The 16,687-nt window shown below is 37.0% G+C and overlaps 2 protein-coding genes across 2 annotated transcripts; both read left to right on the top strand.

Moving 5' to 3' along the window:
• The first annotated feature begins 503 nt into the window (after nucleotides 1-503).
• LOC121726600 (phenoloxidase-activating factor 3-like) lies at nucleotides 504-6,212 on the top strand. Its single transcript, XM_042114027.1, has 7 exons — nucleotides 504-597; nucleotides 1,044-1,177; nucleotides 3,137-3,254; nucleotides 3,869-4,006; nucleotides 4,484-4,656; nucleotides 5,021-5,132; nucleotides 5,977-6,212. Exons 1-7 carry the CDS (start codon nucleotides 540-542, stop codon nucleotides 6,168-6,170), a joined length of 927 nt encoding a protein of 308 aa, XP_041969961.1. The 5' UTR covers nucleotides 504-539; the 3' UTR covers nucleotides 6,171-6,212.
• Nucleotides 6,213-7,410: 1,198 nt separating this feature from the next.
• On the top strand, nucleotides 7,411-15,062 carry LOC121726595 (phenoloxidase-activating factor 3-like). The gene is made up of 8 exons (XM_042114021.1): nucleotides 7,411-7,504; nucleotides 7,951-8,084; nucleotides 10,044-10,161; nucleotides 10,776-10,913; nucleotides 11,395-11,567; nucleotides 11,932-12,043; nucleotides 12,888-13,065; nucleotides 14,484-15,062. Exons 1-8 carry the CDS (start codon nucleotides 7,447-7,449, stop codon nucleotides 14,722-14,724), a joined length of 1,152 nt encoding a protein of 383 aa, XP_041969955.1. The 5' UTR covers nucleotides 7,411-7,446; the 3' UTR covers nucleotides 14,725-15,062.
• The last annotated feature ends 1,625 nt before the right edge of the window (nucleotides 15,063-16,687 follow it).

Genomic DNA, 16,687 nt, shown 5'->3' on the forward strand with positions numbered 1-16,687 from the left:
ACCTTAATGATGCTTAAACGGAAGGCACCACTGACTTTTTACATTTAGTATAGAATTTACTGTCAAAATAGCAGCGCTGAAACTTGAAAGAGGTTTTTTTGTAATTTGTATGGGTAAGCGCCCCAGCCTCATGAGTTTGCCCATACAAAAGTTTTAAAAAAGTAACTCTTACAGCGCTGCTAATTTCACAGTGAACTCTATACAGTGGACTCGTACAAACCCTAAAGTATTGTTACTTTATTTTGTTACACCCTGTATAGTGAGATACATTTAGCATAATAAATAATACAATAAAAATAAAAAATTACTCATACAAAAAACACATTTTTGCTCTACTATTAAGTAACTAAAAGTTTTAGTACTCTCAAGGAGGTACAATTAGTCCGAAAAGTTATTACCTATTATTAATTTAAAAGCAATCATTATTCATTTTATTATTGTTATGCACTAGATATCAGTAGTCCACATAATATTATCATGGTCAGTTAGTTTACACTATAAGTTCAACCGTTCTGGTCGTGGGTTGCATCCTTTATAAAATGGTTAAATATATATTATTCTTAATCCTGTTATGGATAAAAGTTATATACACATTAAGTAAGTTAATATTTAATTATTACTTCTCTGAAGCTCTTTATTTTATCTAAAAATATAAATTAACGAATTTTGTCGGCTTTTGTTTATGATATGTTACTTTTGGGGAAATAACTTATTCATATTAACATACCTAATTAAATATTTATTATAAATTTTGTTGGTCTTACTAAAGCTCGAGATCAGCCGAAGCAATTTAACTAATTTTTGTCTTGAATATTCATTTATGCCCAGGGGCGGATTATATTAGGTACCTATCAGAAGGAAAGTGGTCACGCGTTCAAGCGTTCTGCTTTGTAACGTAATACAACATAAAGAACGCAAAACTGACCGCTTGAACGCTTGACCGTGACCGCTCTCTGTCTGATAGGTCCCTGAGGAATACTGATACGAATTTCATCGGGTCATCTAGTTTAAAGTAGGTATAAATATTTTTTATTTATTTTCAGAGCAATGTGATGACTGCGTGTTATACACCTCATGTCCGAAAGCTATGGAGCTGGCCAGGCGCCAAGTGCACGGTGACATTTTCAAGACTGCTTTCTGTGGATACGACATATCACAACCTAGAAGTCCACCCATGGTAAGTTATAATTTTTTGTTCCTTATAATGCAGACTAGAATGATCCCTAAATGGAATATAAAAATAAATAATATAGGATGTATTCTGTCCCCCGGTTACAGTATGATCCAATGTATGATCTTTTAGAATTTAGAATAATCAGTAACCGATTTGATAACTAGGAAACTTTAGAATAAATCGTTCATGTTCCGATCGAATTACTTAGCTGAGGTTTACTAGGTTGGGGACTCAGGCATTTTTTTTCGGAGAAAATGTAAATAATTTGAATTATAATAATAAATTATAGTATAGTATTTTATATAACATAATTATTGTGAACTCTTGTATGTATTTGAGTATATTTGTGATGCTAATTGCTATGTAAGGCTAATAATTATGAATAATAAAATCTATTATATACAGCGGGGCTAAAATGGTCGCTTTGGAGAATCATATTATGAATCATAACATGATTCATATTTTTAAAAACGCGAAATGCAAGTCCGCTTGCAATTCATGTCTAGTAATTCGTGCTAATTTGACATTTGTCAGTTTGACAGTTTTGACAATTCATTTGCTGAATTGATTAAGAGGAATTGCTAAATGTTACCATTTTAGCCCCGCTGTACTCGGCGAAACATGGCGGAAGCGGTGATTGACTCCCTGTCAAAGACTTGTCATTTTCTATATAAACCGCGATTGACAATGAAGTGTCAGATGTTCCTGGTCCATTGTCAATCGCGGCTTATATAGAAAATGACAAGACTTTTGATAGGGAGTCAATGACCGCTACCGCCATGTTTCGCCGAGTACAGTATAGTACCTAACCTATAACTTATTACTTATCCTACTAATATTATAAAGGCGAAAGTTTGTTTGGATGTATGGATGTGTGGATGTATGGATGTTTGTTACTCTTTCACGCAAAAACTACTAAACGGATTTTAATGAAACTTTACAATAATATAGCTTATACATCAGAATAACACATAGGCTACAATTTTAACCGACTTTCAAAATGGGGGAGGTGTTATGTTCGTTTTCTTATATTCAACGATTACTCCGCCGTTTGTTAACCGATTTTCAAAATTTTTCTTTTGATATATAGGGTATCATCCCAATTTGGTATTATATTCACAAAGGTGGTGATCTGATGAAGGATCCATAAGTAATCGACGGAACTCCTCAAAACTTATAGGGAAACATGTGGTGACTTCGGTTTCGTAAGAAGTATTCTAAGCATATGCTACCAACAAGTAAGATTTTGCACCGAGATATACCTGGTATACCGTGGTTCTGAAGGTGCTGAGAGAACTCCTGATTCTTTATAGATACAAGTTTGGGAGTTTCGTCGTTGTTTTAAGAACAGAAAGCATATGCTACTATGCAAATTACATTCATCATCATCATCATCATCATCATCATCATCACTTATATATCATCACATATTATACCATTTCATAGTCTTTTAGATCGAGACTCGAGTTTATCAAGCGATAATTTAAAAAAATCTATACCTACCTAATATTATAAACCTGAAGAGTATGTTTGCTTGAACGCGTTAATTTAAAAACTTATCTCAGTATTAGATAGATCATTTATCGAGTAAGACTATAGGTTATATTATATTATCACGCTAAGACTAATACGACCGAAGAAACTCAGGAAAATGTAGGAAAAACGGGGGAAATATTTTTTATGGGAAAATGTACGGTTTCTGTAAAATTCCTAATTTACGCGGGCGAAGCCGCGCGGGACATCTAGTTAGTTACTGAATTTGTTTTATTAAAATTTAGGCGCACGACATTGCGATTCTAAATTACAATGAAAAGGGATTTTACTAAAAATAAAAATCCGGTGTTACTGTGGACATGAGCCCTAAGTGGCCACTCCACTCGGTAGTTATAGGCTTTTAAACTGTCTAAACTAAGGAAACCAGGTAAGTGTGCATTGAATTAACTACATTTTTATTTCGTTCAGGTGTGTTGCTCTGACTTCGCCGCCGCTGCGGGTAACACAGGAATCGAAAGTATTGGTGCCCGAATTGGGGCTCCTGAAAGTGACCAAGTGGAACGTACTAGTCCTACTGCTGCAAGAGGTATATGTATGCAGAAATATGTATCATCGTCAATCCTATTAAACACCTTATCGTCTCTATATCGTCAACATTTTGGACCGCAGACCGAAGACGGACTGACCGACATGACGTTTTTACTAGACTGCACAACACCATAAAATAATAATATTTTATAACAAGACATCCTATTATATAAAACCCTTAGGGTTGATTCAGACAGCAACGCGACGCGTAGATGATATGGATTTGATAATGCAAGACGTCTCATGCAATTGAAATCTGTCAAATCCATACAAATTTATGCCGCGCCGCGCCTCGCCTCGCCTCGTCGCGTTGCGGTCTGAATTGATAGGAGGAAAATGGTACGAAATTCACCCGATTTAATATTATAAATGCGAAAGTGTGTCTGTCTATCTGTCCGTCTGTCTGTCTGTTTGTATGTTACCTCTTCACGCCCAAACCGCTGAACCGATTTTGCTGAAATTTGGCATGGAGATACTTTGAGTCCCGGGAAAGGACATAGTATACTTTTTATCCCAGAAAAATGTACGGTTCCGCGCGATAAACGAATTTTGGCGCAACGGAGTTGCGGGCATCATCCAGTAAAAAATAAACATGCTTAAAATTTGATCCAGTACCGATCGAAAGTCACCCCAATGTTCGACTGCTGCCCGACGCCGACTGCGGCGACATCGACGGCAAACGCGTCGTCGGTGGAACGATTGCAGGACTTTACGAGTTTCCCTGGATGGCCCTGATCGCAACACGCACTCGTAAGTGTAAATGCTATCGAAAACACAATAATTATTGTGAAACGACAGCCAAGTTCATTTACCATTCATAAATAAAAACTAGGCTTTTACATCCGTTGTGGATGATTTATACAGTATTTTTCAGAGCGAAGTAACCACTCCCCAAATACTGTAGTGCCTGGGACAAGATTTTTAAATGTCCGTATGGTTGCCCAAGCGCATACGGCATTCTCGCATCATAGTCGGCCTAGTCCAGAGGAATGAACTAGTTAATAACGTCTGGGACCAACTATGTGCGGGTTTCCTCACGATGTTTTCCTTCACCGTGCGAGCGTCCGTATTATGTACTTGAGATCAGAAAATGTCTCATAGGTACACGCCTCCACCCGGGTTCGAACCTGCACCCTCTAGGAGTGCGAACCGAAGGTCTACCCATTAGGCCACGACGCTCCTCGTAAATAAATAGGAATATGGATATTCACTTTAACTTGTTTCCAGGCAGTGGGCTAGACTTTTCATGCGGTGGCAGCATCATCAACTCGAGGTATATTTTGACGGCAGCACACTGCATCCACAACATAGCTGGCGTGAGGGTCGGCGATTACGATATAACGAGTACCACGGACTGCCAGGGTTCTGGAACTGAATATATTTGCGAGACACACTATCAGGTATTTTAATTACTAATACCATTTTTTCTTACAGACAGTATTTTCGACATCGGTTTGCAATAATCGCCACGCGCCAGCCTCGCCCGGTTAAACTGAAATTTGAAATAGTAGCCAAGTTCTCTATTGGCATGGCGAAATATTTCTAAACCTAAATTAATATAATAGAAAAAATATGATTTGACTGCAGAGTGTCAATGGTTCATCGACACTCTGCAGTCAAATCATATTTTTAATTTTATCCCACAAAAACACACTACGAAAAATACAAAGTTTTTAGTACCTATGAATTTTGAAATTAGTCCTCAGTCATGCGTATATATCATAAATTACCTACTACCCTTCATAAAGTATTTATTGTCCTCAGGATATTGAGGTTGAAGAAGAGATAGTGCACGAAGGCTGGTCGACGTCAAACCCAGACAAAATTCATGATATAGCTCTCTTGCGCCTCAAGGAACCAGTCGATTTTTCACATCGTAAGTTAAACTAGTATATTTTTTAAAAGTTACTTTTCCAGCACTGCTTTTCTTACGGCCATTCCCAATATTTGGTCTATCTCTGGTTTTGCCCTACTAGAGATAGGAATAGCTCACAATTGACATAAAATATATGTCTCTAATGTCTAATGTGAGCTATTCCTATCTCTAGTAGGGCAAAACCAGAGATAGATTAAATATTGGGAATGGCCGTTAGTGAACTCAGTAAACTCCCTTTAGAGGACACGTACACACCCTAAACTATTATCTCTTTATTTTGACCATAAAGTTAATATACCTAGCGGAATAGAGCAACAATCTCGAGCTGTCCAACGAAACCGAAATTGGTTTCATCTGTGTGTAAAAATATGTGTACGTATACACTTACACAAGCATGATTGAGCATGTTTTCTATGAGATTAAATTGTCAACTTGCGGCACGTGCCGACTGAACGTCAAAAAAAGAGTGCTGCTGTCATGTATCACACGTCTCTTTTTACCACGCAGTGTTACTGATAGTGACATCTCTCTTGCCCAGGCCTTTGTTTCTCTATTCCGCTAGGTATATTTACTTTATGGGCCCAACGGACGTCGACCCGTCATAATATGTTGTCAAAGGCAGGCTATCAGTTATCTCTTTTGTTTAAAATCTCAAAAGGCAGGGGAGGTCATCGAAATATTTCCATCTTCATACTTTAGGTAATATTATTAAAAATTGCGAAATGTGTACGAAAACGTATTTACTTTCTACATAATTAAAGGTAAGTATAAATAAAAAACACAGACATATCAGAGCAATATTATATTTGTAACTTAATCGTATTAATGCCCGTGGTTGTTACAGGAAACGTGGCCCCTATATGTTTACCAGCAACAGAAGAAATGAGGATCATGTCTTTAGACGATAAAAAGGTGACAGTGGCTGGTTGGGGAGTTACGGAAACAGGCAGGGATTCCAAATTGCTAAGGAAGGTCGACATCCCTATTGTGAGAAGGGATACATGCTTGACTAAATATGAAAGGTATGTTACAGGCTGATGTCAGATATAAGTACTCGTATAACGGACAGACAGACAGTAAAGTGACAGGGTCCCGTCATTAATAAACGGCCTTAATAAACCGTTAAAAAACAAACAATAATAATATGTACTCGATACTATTTTTGCCATTGTAACGAGTATAAAATTTTTAAGTTTGCCATAGTATAAAACACTATAAAGTACCGCGCTGCGCTGAGTTGGTTCTCAAAACACGTTTCGCGCAACGTAGCTTATATTATTAGCTCAGCGGGGCTAAAATGGTCGCTTTGAAGAATCAATATATGAATCATAATATGATTCATTTTTCTAAAATCGCAAAATGTCAAATTAGTACAAAAATTTCTGCATTTTTGTACTGATTTGACATTTGCCAGTTTGACAGTTTTGACAATTTATTAGCTGAATTGATTGAGAGGAATTGCTAAATGTGACCATTTTAGCCCCGCAGCTCCGATCGCAACCATTAAGTTAATATACCTAGCGGAATAGAGCAACGAGCTGTCAAAGGAAACCGAGACGTCTGTGTGTAAAAATTTGTTTACGTATACAATTACACAATCATCTTTCTAACAGATTAAATTGTCAACGTGCCGATAAGTGCCGACTGGACGTCAAACAGATGAATAAAATAATAATATGATCTTGTATGAGAACTTCATGTCGCTACAAACCTACCGAAACCAGTTGTGCCGCCGCGACAAGTATGTTGTTGCTGCGTGTCGTCCACCAAGCGGTACCTTAATGATGCTTAAACGGAAGGCACCACTGACTTTTTACATTTAGTATAGAATTTACTGTCAAAATAGCAGCGCTGAAACTTGAAAGAGGTTTTTTTGTAATTTGTATGGGTAAGCGCCCCAGCCTCATGAGTTTGCCCATACAAAAGTTTTAAAAAAGTAACTCTTACAGCGCTGCTAATTTCACAGTGAACTCTATACAGTGGACTCGTACAAACCCTAAAGTATTGTTACTTTATTTTGTTACACCCTGTATAGTGAGATACATTTAGCATAATAAATAATACAATAAAAATAAAAAATTACTCATACAAAAAACACATTTTTGCTCTACTATTAAGTAACTAAAAGTTTTAGTACTCTCAAGGAGGTACAATTAGTCCGAAAAGTTATTACCTATTATTAATTTAAAAGCAATCATTATTCATTTTATTATTGTTATGCACTAGATATCAGTAGTCCACATAATATTATCATGGTCAGTTAGTTTACACTATAAGTTCAACCGTTCTGGTCGTGGGTTGCATCCTTTATAAAATGGTTAAATATATATTATTCTTAATCCTGTTATGGATAAAAGTTATATACACATTAAGTAAGTTAATATTTAATTATTACTTCTCTGAAGCTCTTTATTTTATCTAAAAATATAAATTAACGAATTTTGTCGGCTTTTGTTTATGATATGTTACTTTTGGGGAAATAACTTATTCATATTAACATACCTAATTAAATATTTATTATAAATTTTGTTGGTCTTACTAAAGCTCGAGATCAGCCGAAGCAATTTAACTAATTTTTGTCTTGAATATTCATTTATGCCCAGGGGCGGATTATATTAGGTACCTATCAGAAGGAAAGTGGTCACGCGTTCAAGCGTTCTGCTTTGTAACGTAATACAACATAAAGAACGCAAAACTGACCGCTTGAACGCTTGACCGTGACCGCTCTCTGTCTGATAGGTCCCTGAGGAATACTGATACGAATTTCATCGGGTCATCTAGTTTAAAGTAGGTATAAATATTTTTTATTTATTTTCAGAGCAATGTGATGACTGCGTGTTATACACCTCATGTCCGAAAGCTATGGAGCTGGCCAGGCGCCAAGTGCACGGTGACATTTTCAAGACTGCTTTCTGTGGATACGACATATCACAACCTAGAAGTCCACCCATGGTAAGTTATAATTTTTTGTTCCTTATAATGCAGACTAGAATGATCCCTAAATGGAATATAAAAATAAATAATATAGGATGTATTCTGTCCCCCGGTTACAGTATGATCCAATGTATGATCTTTTAGAATTTAGAATAATCAGTAACCGATTTGATAACTAGGAAACTTTAGAATAAATCGTTCATGTTCCGATCGAATTACTTAGCTGAGGTTTACTAGGTTGGGGACTCAGGCATTTTTTTTCGGAGAAAATGTAAATAATTTGAATTATAATAATAAATTATAGTATAGTATTTTATATAACATAATTATTGTGAACTCTTGTATGTATTTGAGTATATTTGTGATGCTAATTGCTATGTAAGGCTAATAATTATGAATAATAAAATCTATTATATACAGCGGGGCTAAAATGGTCGCTTTGGAGAATCATATTATGAATCATAACATGATTCATATTTTTAAAAACGCGAAATGCAAGTCCGCTTGCAATTCATGTCTAGTAATTCGTGCTAATTTGACATTTGTCAGTTTGACAGTTTTGACAATTCATTTGCTGAATTGATTAAGAGGAATTGCTAAATGTTACCATTTTAGCCCCGCTGTACTCGGCGAAACATGGCGGAAGCGGTGATTGACTCCCTGTCAAAGACTTGTCATTTTCTATATAAACCGCGATTGACAATGAAGTGTCAGATGTTCCTGGTCCATTGTCAATCGCGGCTTATATAGAAAATGACAAGACTTTTGATAGGGAGTCAATGACCGCTACCGCCATGTTTCGCCGAGTACAGTATAGTACCTAACCTATAACTTATTACTTATCCTACTAATATTATAAAGGCGAAAGTTTGTTTGGATGTATGGATGTGTGGATGTATGGATGTTTGTTACTCTTTCACGCAAAAACTACTAAACGGATTTTAATGAAACTTTACAATAATATAGCTTATACATCAGAATAACACATAGGCTACAATTTTAACCGACTTTCAAAATGGGGGAGGTGTTATGTTCGTTTTCTTATATTCAACGATTACTCCGCCGTTTGTTAACCGATTTTCAAAATTTTTCTTTTGATATATAGGGTATCATCCCAATTTGGTATTATATTCACAAAGGTGGTGATCTGATGAAGGATCCATAAGTAATCGACGGAACTCCTCAAAACTTATAGGGAAACATGTGGTGACTTCGGTTTCGTAAGAAGTATTCTAAGCATATGCTACCAACAAGTAAGATTTTGCACCGAGATATACCTGGTATACCGTGGTTCTGAAGGTGCTGAGAGAACTCCTGATTCTTTATAGATACAAGTTTGGGAGTTTCGTCGTTGTTTTAAGAACAGAAAGCATATGCTACTATGCAAATTACATTCATCATCATCATCATCATCATCATCATCATCACTTATATATCATCACATATTCTACCATTTCATAGTCTTTTAGATCGAGACTCGAGTTTATCAAGCGATAATTTAAAAAAATCTATACCTACCTAATATTATAAACCTGAAGAGTATGTTTGCTTGAACGCGTTAATTTAAAAACTTATCTCAGTATTAGATAGATCATTTATCGAGTAAGACTATAGGTTATATTATATTATCACGCTAAGACTAATACGACCGAAGAAACTCAGGAAAATGTAGGAAAAACGGGGGAAATATTTTTTATGGGAAAATGTACGGTTTCTGTAAAATTCCTAATTTACGCGGGCGAAGCCGCGCGGGACATCTAGTTAGTTACTGAATTTGTTTTATTAAAATTTAGGCGCACGACATTGCGATTCTAAATTACAATGAAAAGGGATTTTACTAAAAATAAAAATCCGGTGTTACTGTGGACATGAGCCCTAAGTGGCCACTCCACTCGGTAGTTATAGGCTTTTAAACTGTCTAAACTAAGGAAACCAGGTAAGTGTGCATTGAATTAACTACATTTTTATTTCGTTCAGGTGTGTTGCTCTGACTTCGCCGCCGCTGCGGGTAACACAGGAATCGAAAGTATTGGTGCCCGAATTGGGGCTCCTGAAAGTGACCAAGTGGAACGTACTAGTCCTACTGCTGCAAGAGGTATATGTATGCAGAAATATGTATCATCGTCAATCCTATTAAACACCTTATCGTCTCTATATCGTCAACATTTTGGACCGCAGACCGAAGACGGACTGACCGACATGACGTTTTTACTAGACTGCACAACACCATAAAATAATAATATTTTATAACAAGACATCCTATTATATAAAACCCTTAGGGTTGATTCAGACAGCAACGCGACGCGTAGATGATATGGATTTGATAATGCAAGACGTCTCATGCAATTGAAATCTGTCAAATCCATACAAATTTATGCCGCGCCGCGCCTCGCCTCGCCTCGTCGCGTTGCGGTCTGAATTGATAGGAGGAAAATGGTACGAAATTCACCCGATTTAATATTATAAATGCGAAAGTGTGTCTGTCTATCTGTCCGTCTGTCTGTCTGTTTGTATGTTACCTCTTCACGCCCAAACCGCTGAACCGATTTTGCTGAAATTTGGCATGGAGATACTTTGAGTCCCGGGAAAGGACATAGTATACTTTTTATCCCAGAAAAATGTACGGTTCCGCGCGATAAACGAATTTTGGCGCAACGGAGTTGCGGGCATCATCCAGTAAAAAATAAACATGCTTAAAATTTGATCCAGTACCGATCGAAAGTCACCCCAATGTTCGACTGCTGCCCGACGCCGACTGCGGCGACATCGACGGCAAACGCGTCGTCGGTGGAACGATTGCAGGACTTTACGAGTTTCCCTGGATGGCCCTGATCGCAACACGCACTCGTAAGTGTAAATGCTATCGAAAACACAATAATTATTGTGAAACGACAGCCAAGTTCATTTACTTACCATTCATAAATAAAAACTAGGCTTTTACATCCGTTGTGGATGATTTATACAGTATTTTTCAGAGCGAAGTAACCACTCCCCAAATACTGTAGTGCCTGGGACAAGATTTTTAAATGTCCGTATGGTTGCCCAAGCGCATACGGCATTCTCGCATCATAGTCGGCCTAGTCCAGAGGAATGAACTAGTTAATAACGTCTGGGACCAACTATGTGCGGGTTTCCTCACGATGTTTTCCTTCACCGTGCGAGCGTCCGTATTATGTACTTGAGATCAGAAAATGTCTCATAGGTACACGCCTCCACCCGGGTTCGAACCTGCACCCTCTAGGAGTGCGAACCGAAGGTCTACCCATTAGGCCACGACGCTCCTCGTAAATAAATAGGAATATGGATATTCACTTTAACTTGTTTCCAGGCAGTGGGCTAGACTTTTCATGCGGTGGCAGCATCATCAACTCGAGGTATATTTTGACGGCAGCACACTGCATCCACAACATAGCTGGCGTGAGGGTCGGCGATTACGATATAACGAGTACCACGGACTGCCAGGGTTCTGGAACTGAATATATTTGCGAGACACACTATCAGGTATTTTAATTACTAATACCATTTTTTCTTACAGACAGTATTTTCGACATCGGTTTGCAATAATCGCCACGCGCCAGCCTCGCCCGGTTAAACTGAAATTTGAAATAGTAGCCAAGTTCTCTATTGGCATGGCGAAATATTTCTAAACCTAAATTAATATAATAGAAAAAATATGATTTGACTGCAGAGTGTCAATGGTTCATCGACACTCTGCAGTCAAATCATATTTTTAATTTTATCCCACAAAAACACACTACGAAAAATACAAAGTTTTTAGTACCTATGAATTTTGAAATTAGTCCTCAGTCATGCGTATATATCATAAATTACCTACTACCCTTCATAAAGTATTTATTGTCCTCAGGATATTGAGGTTGAAGAAGAGATAGTGCACGAAGGCTGGTCGACGTCAAACCCAGACAAAATTCATGATATAGCTCTCTTGCGCCTCAAGGAACCAGTCGATTTTTCACATCGTAAGTTAAACTAGTATATTTTTTAAAAGTTACTTTTCCAGCACTGCTTTTCTTACGGCCATTCCCAATATTTGGTCTATCTCTGGTTTTGCCCTACTAGAGATAGGAATAGCTCACAATTGACATAAAATATATGTCTCTAATGTCTAATGTGAGCTATTCCTATCTCTAGTAGGGCAAAACCAGAGATAGATTAAATATTGGGAATGGCCGTTAGTGAACTCAGTAAACTCCCTTTAGAGGACACGTACACACCCTAAACTATTATCTCTTTATTTTGACCATAAAGTTAATATACCTAGCGGAATAGAGCAACAATCTCGAGCTGTCCAACGAAACCGAAATTGGTTTCATCTGTGTGTAAAAATATGTGTACGTATACACTTACACAAGCATGATTGAGCATGTTTTCTATGAGATTAAATTGTCAACTTGCGGCACGTGCCGACTGAACGTCAAAAAAAGAGTGCTGCTGTCATGTATCACACGTCTCTTTTTACCACGCAGTGTTACTGATAGTGACATCTCTCTTGCCCAGGCCTTTGTTTCTCTATTCCGCTAGGTATATTTACTTTATGGGCCCAACGGACGTCGACCCGTCATAATATGTTGTCAAAGGCAGGCTATCAGTTATCTCTTTTGTTTAAAATCTCAAAAGGCAGGGGAGGTCATCGAAATATTTCCATCTTCATACTTTAGGTAATATTATTAAAAATTGCGAAATGTGTACGAAAACGTATTTACTTTCTACATAATTAAAGGTAAGTATAAATAAAAAACACAGACATATCAGAGCAATATTATATTTGTAACTTAATCGTATTAATGCCCGTGGTTGTTACAGGAAACGTGGCCCCTATATGTTTACCAGCAACAGAAGAAATGAGGATCATGTCTTTAGACGATAAAAAGGTGACAGTGGCTGGTTGGGGAGTTACGGAAACAGGCAGGGATTCCAAATTGCTAAGGAAGGTCGACATCCCTATTGTGAGAAGGGATACATGCTTGACTAAATATGAAAGGTATGTTACAGGCTGATGTCAGATATAAGTACTCGTATAACGGACAGACAGACAGTAAAGTGACAGGGTCCCGTCATTAATAAACGGCCTTAATAAACCGTTAAAAAACAAACAATAATAATATGTACTCGATACTATTTTTGCCATTGTAACGAGTATAAAATTTTTAAGTTTGCCATAGTATAAAACACTATAAAGTACCGCGCTGCGCTGAGTTGGTTCTCAAAACACGTTTCGCGCAACGTAGCTTATATTATTAGCTCAGCGGGGCTAAAATGGTCGCTTTGAAGAATCAATATATGAATCATAATATGATTCATTTTTCTAAAATCGCAAAATGTCAAATTAGTACAAAAATTTCTGCATTTTTGTACTGATTTGACATTTGCCAGTTTGACAGTTTTGACAATTTATTAGCTGAATTGATTGAGAGGAATTGCTAAATGTGACCATTTTAGCCCCGCAGCTCCGATCGCAACCATTAAGTTAATATACCTAGCGGAATAGAGCAACGAGCTGTCAAAGGAAACCGAGACGTCTGTGTGTAAAAATTTGTTTACGTATACAATTACACAATCATCTTTCTAACAGATTAAATTGTCAACGTGCCGATAAGTGCCGACTGGACGTCAAACAGATGAATAAAATAATAATATGATCTTGTATGAGAACTTCATGTCGCTACAAACCTACCGAAACCAGTTGTGCCGCCGCGACAAGTATGTTGTTGCTGCGTGTCGTCCACCAAGCGGTACCTTAATGATGCTTAAACGGAAGGCACCACTGACTTTTTACATTTAGTATAGAATTTACTGTCAAAATAGCAGCGCTGAAACTTGAAAGAGGTTTTTTTGTAATTTGTATGGGTAAGCGCCCCAGCCTCATGAGTTTGCCCATACAAAAGTTTTAAAAAAGTAACTCTTACAGCGCTGCTAATTTCACAGTGAACTCTATACAGTGGACTCGTACAAACCCTAAAGTATTGTTATTTTATTTTGTTACACCCTGTATAGTGAGATACATTTAGCAACTCATCGCTCACCATAAAACCACCTCTCATAAAGAGCAAGGCAGTACTGCGGGGCTAAAATGGTCATATTTTGCAATTCCTCTCAATCAATTCAGCTAATGCATTGTCAAAACCGTCAAACTGACGAATGTCAAATTAGTACGAATTTGAATTTCAAGCAAGTGACCATTTTGCGATTTAAAAGAAATGAATCATAATATTATGATTTATAATATTATGATTCTCCAAAGCGACCATTTTAGCACCGCAGCTGTACTCATACAATTTTCTTTACGGTAGGCGGCGGCCGGCGTGGCTTCGACCAAACTCCTGCTGCTTTTTGGCGTCAAAACTCTAACAAGAGTGTTATTAATTATTATCGTCATTATCATCATAAGTCTCTTTTTAGCTCTGGAAATCCCAAAATAATAAACGAAAACCAAGTCTGTGCCGGTAAGATCCGGAGAGACTCCTGCAACGGAGACTCAGGTAGTCCCATGATGTTGGAGAGCGAGTATCGTGGATCGTACAGGATCGTGCAATACGGGTTGGTCTCGTACGGACCGACGAAGTGTGGTTCCAGCGTTCCTGGGGTATACACTAACGTCGCCAAATACATGGACTGGATATTAGATCACATGAGAGAGTAAAGCTCGATAATCGATTTATATGCGAACCGAACTTTACCGAACGCGCGAGAATACAAGGAAATGACGGAGCGACCGCGCTGCTATTTCAATAAATCGTTACATAGCCTTGCATGTGATCTCGCGTTGTAGCGAACAAACGGCGCGTTTTCGCTGCCGCATTTAAGTCCAGCCTAAAGTTTACTAAAGGACAATGGGCAAAAGTCTATGAAACCTGGGACCATCTCTTTTGAAAAAACCTACACATATCTAATTGCTAGTAAAGGTGGTATCAATATGTCCATTGTTGTTTACTGATTAAGACATTGATGCATTTGTAATTTGTATTCACTATATTTAAATGTTACTAAATAAGTTTATGAATTAATAAATATTAAGTAAATATATAAGCGTGTTTCATTTTAACTACCTACTTACATATTTAAGATTAAATGTGACCTTTATACAATGTATCCCGACACCGGTGTCCGATCCTTTAATGTCATGACTCATGATGTATGGCATATTTTATGGACAAATTGACTCTCAAATTTTATTTTTCTCTCACGGTTGTAAAATGGCAGCCATTTTAGTTTTTCTCGGGCTTTCACACTAATTTGACCTATAATATACTTATACTTCTCATATAAATATCCTATGAAGATTAACAAAAAATTAAAACCGACTTCGAAGGTAAAAACAATAATAATATGAACTAAAAAGTATTAATTATTATTATTATTGTTTTTACCTTATCGGTTGTCGGTGTCGGTAAGTCGGTTTTAATTTTTTATTAAAAATAATATCACTCTTTTTAGTTATCTACAAGATAAGGCTTTATGGGTATATAACCACTACGAATGTTAACTATTCACATTATGTTTTTTTTCTTTATTTATAGGCCTTACATCGTAAGATTAAGTCGACCTGAATTCACATTATGTTACTGTAAGCGAAATTGTGTTATCTATGCGATGTTATCTAAGCGATGCTGCAATTTTCTAACTTTTATCTTTAAAGGTTCAGGAGTTCTGTTTAGTTTCTCTGGGTCAAGTGACACCTTCGTATGAATATTTAATTCTGCGACTCACAACTCACAAATTACGCTCGTTTGGCTTCGCCCTTAATGTTTCAACTCTTGCGTGTGGCCCAAATCAATGTGTTTCATGTATTTTAAACAATATGTATGTCAGGTTTATGGACGCAGCTCAACGATATCAAGAGGTAAAAGTTATCACTGGACTTGTTGACGTCAAAGTATGATTAAATATCTATATTTAGTAATTGCATACTTACTACAATTTACAAAACAATCAACGGGAATTCCTCATAGTGCAATAAATATTAAATAAGAATGCTTTAAACATTTGTCAACATAATTTATTAAAAATATAATAATTTTATTTTTAAAGAGGTCAATGCAATCACAATTTACTAAATTATGATTACCTTGACCACTTGTAAATTGAATTTACACAATACCTACATGGTTCAGGTATCAGAACGGTTCTTTAAATAAAAAGTAAGAACTATCATGGGCGTACCGAGGGGGGGGGGGTTCTTGTTCATGTTGACGTCCCTACTAAGTATATTATCTAGTACTTTCATCTATAAAAATAACGAATTTTTGCCATTTGTTTGCAATACAACTAAGAGTTATTAATTTTTTATTCTTTATAAACACCTAGCTTATAAAAAATCTGATTTTTCTGATCGCTATATGGAATATGATACATTTTTCAAGCGCGCTAGTTTTGATGCTACGTTATAACGAATGAAATCTCGATTCTTTCAAGAGCGCTTGCTTTGACGCTACGTTACAACAAATTTCAAGCGCGCTATTTTTGACGCTACGTTATAACGAATTGGAAGCGCGCTAGTTTTGACGCTACGTTCTAACAAATTTCAAGCGCGCTATTTTTGACGCTACGTTATAACGAATTGGAAGCGCGCTAGTTTTGACGCTACGTTCTAACAAATTTCAAGC

The sequence above is a fragment of the Aricia agestis genome, chromosome 4 (assembly GCF_905147365.1).
Source record: "Aricia agestis chromosome 4, ilAriAges1.1, whole genome shotgun sequence".
In the NCBI taxonomy this organism is placed as follows: domain Eukaryota; kingdom Metazoa; phylum Arthropoda; class Insecta; order Lepidoptera; family Lycaenidae; genus Aricia; species Aricia agestis.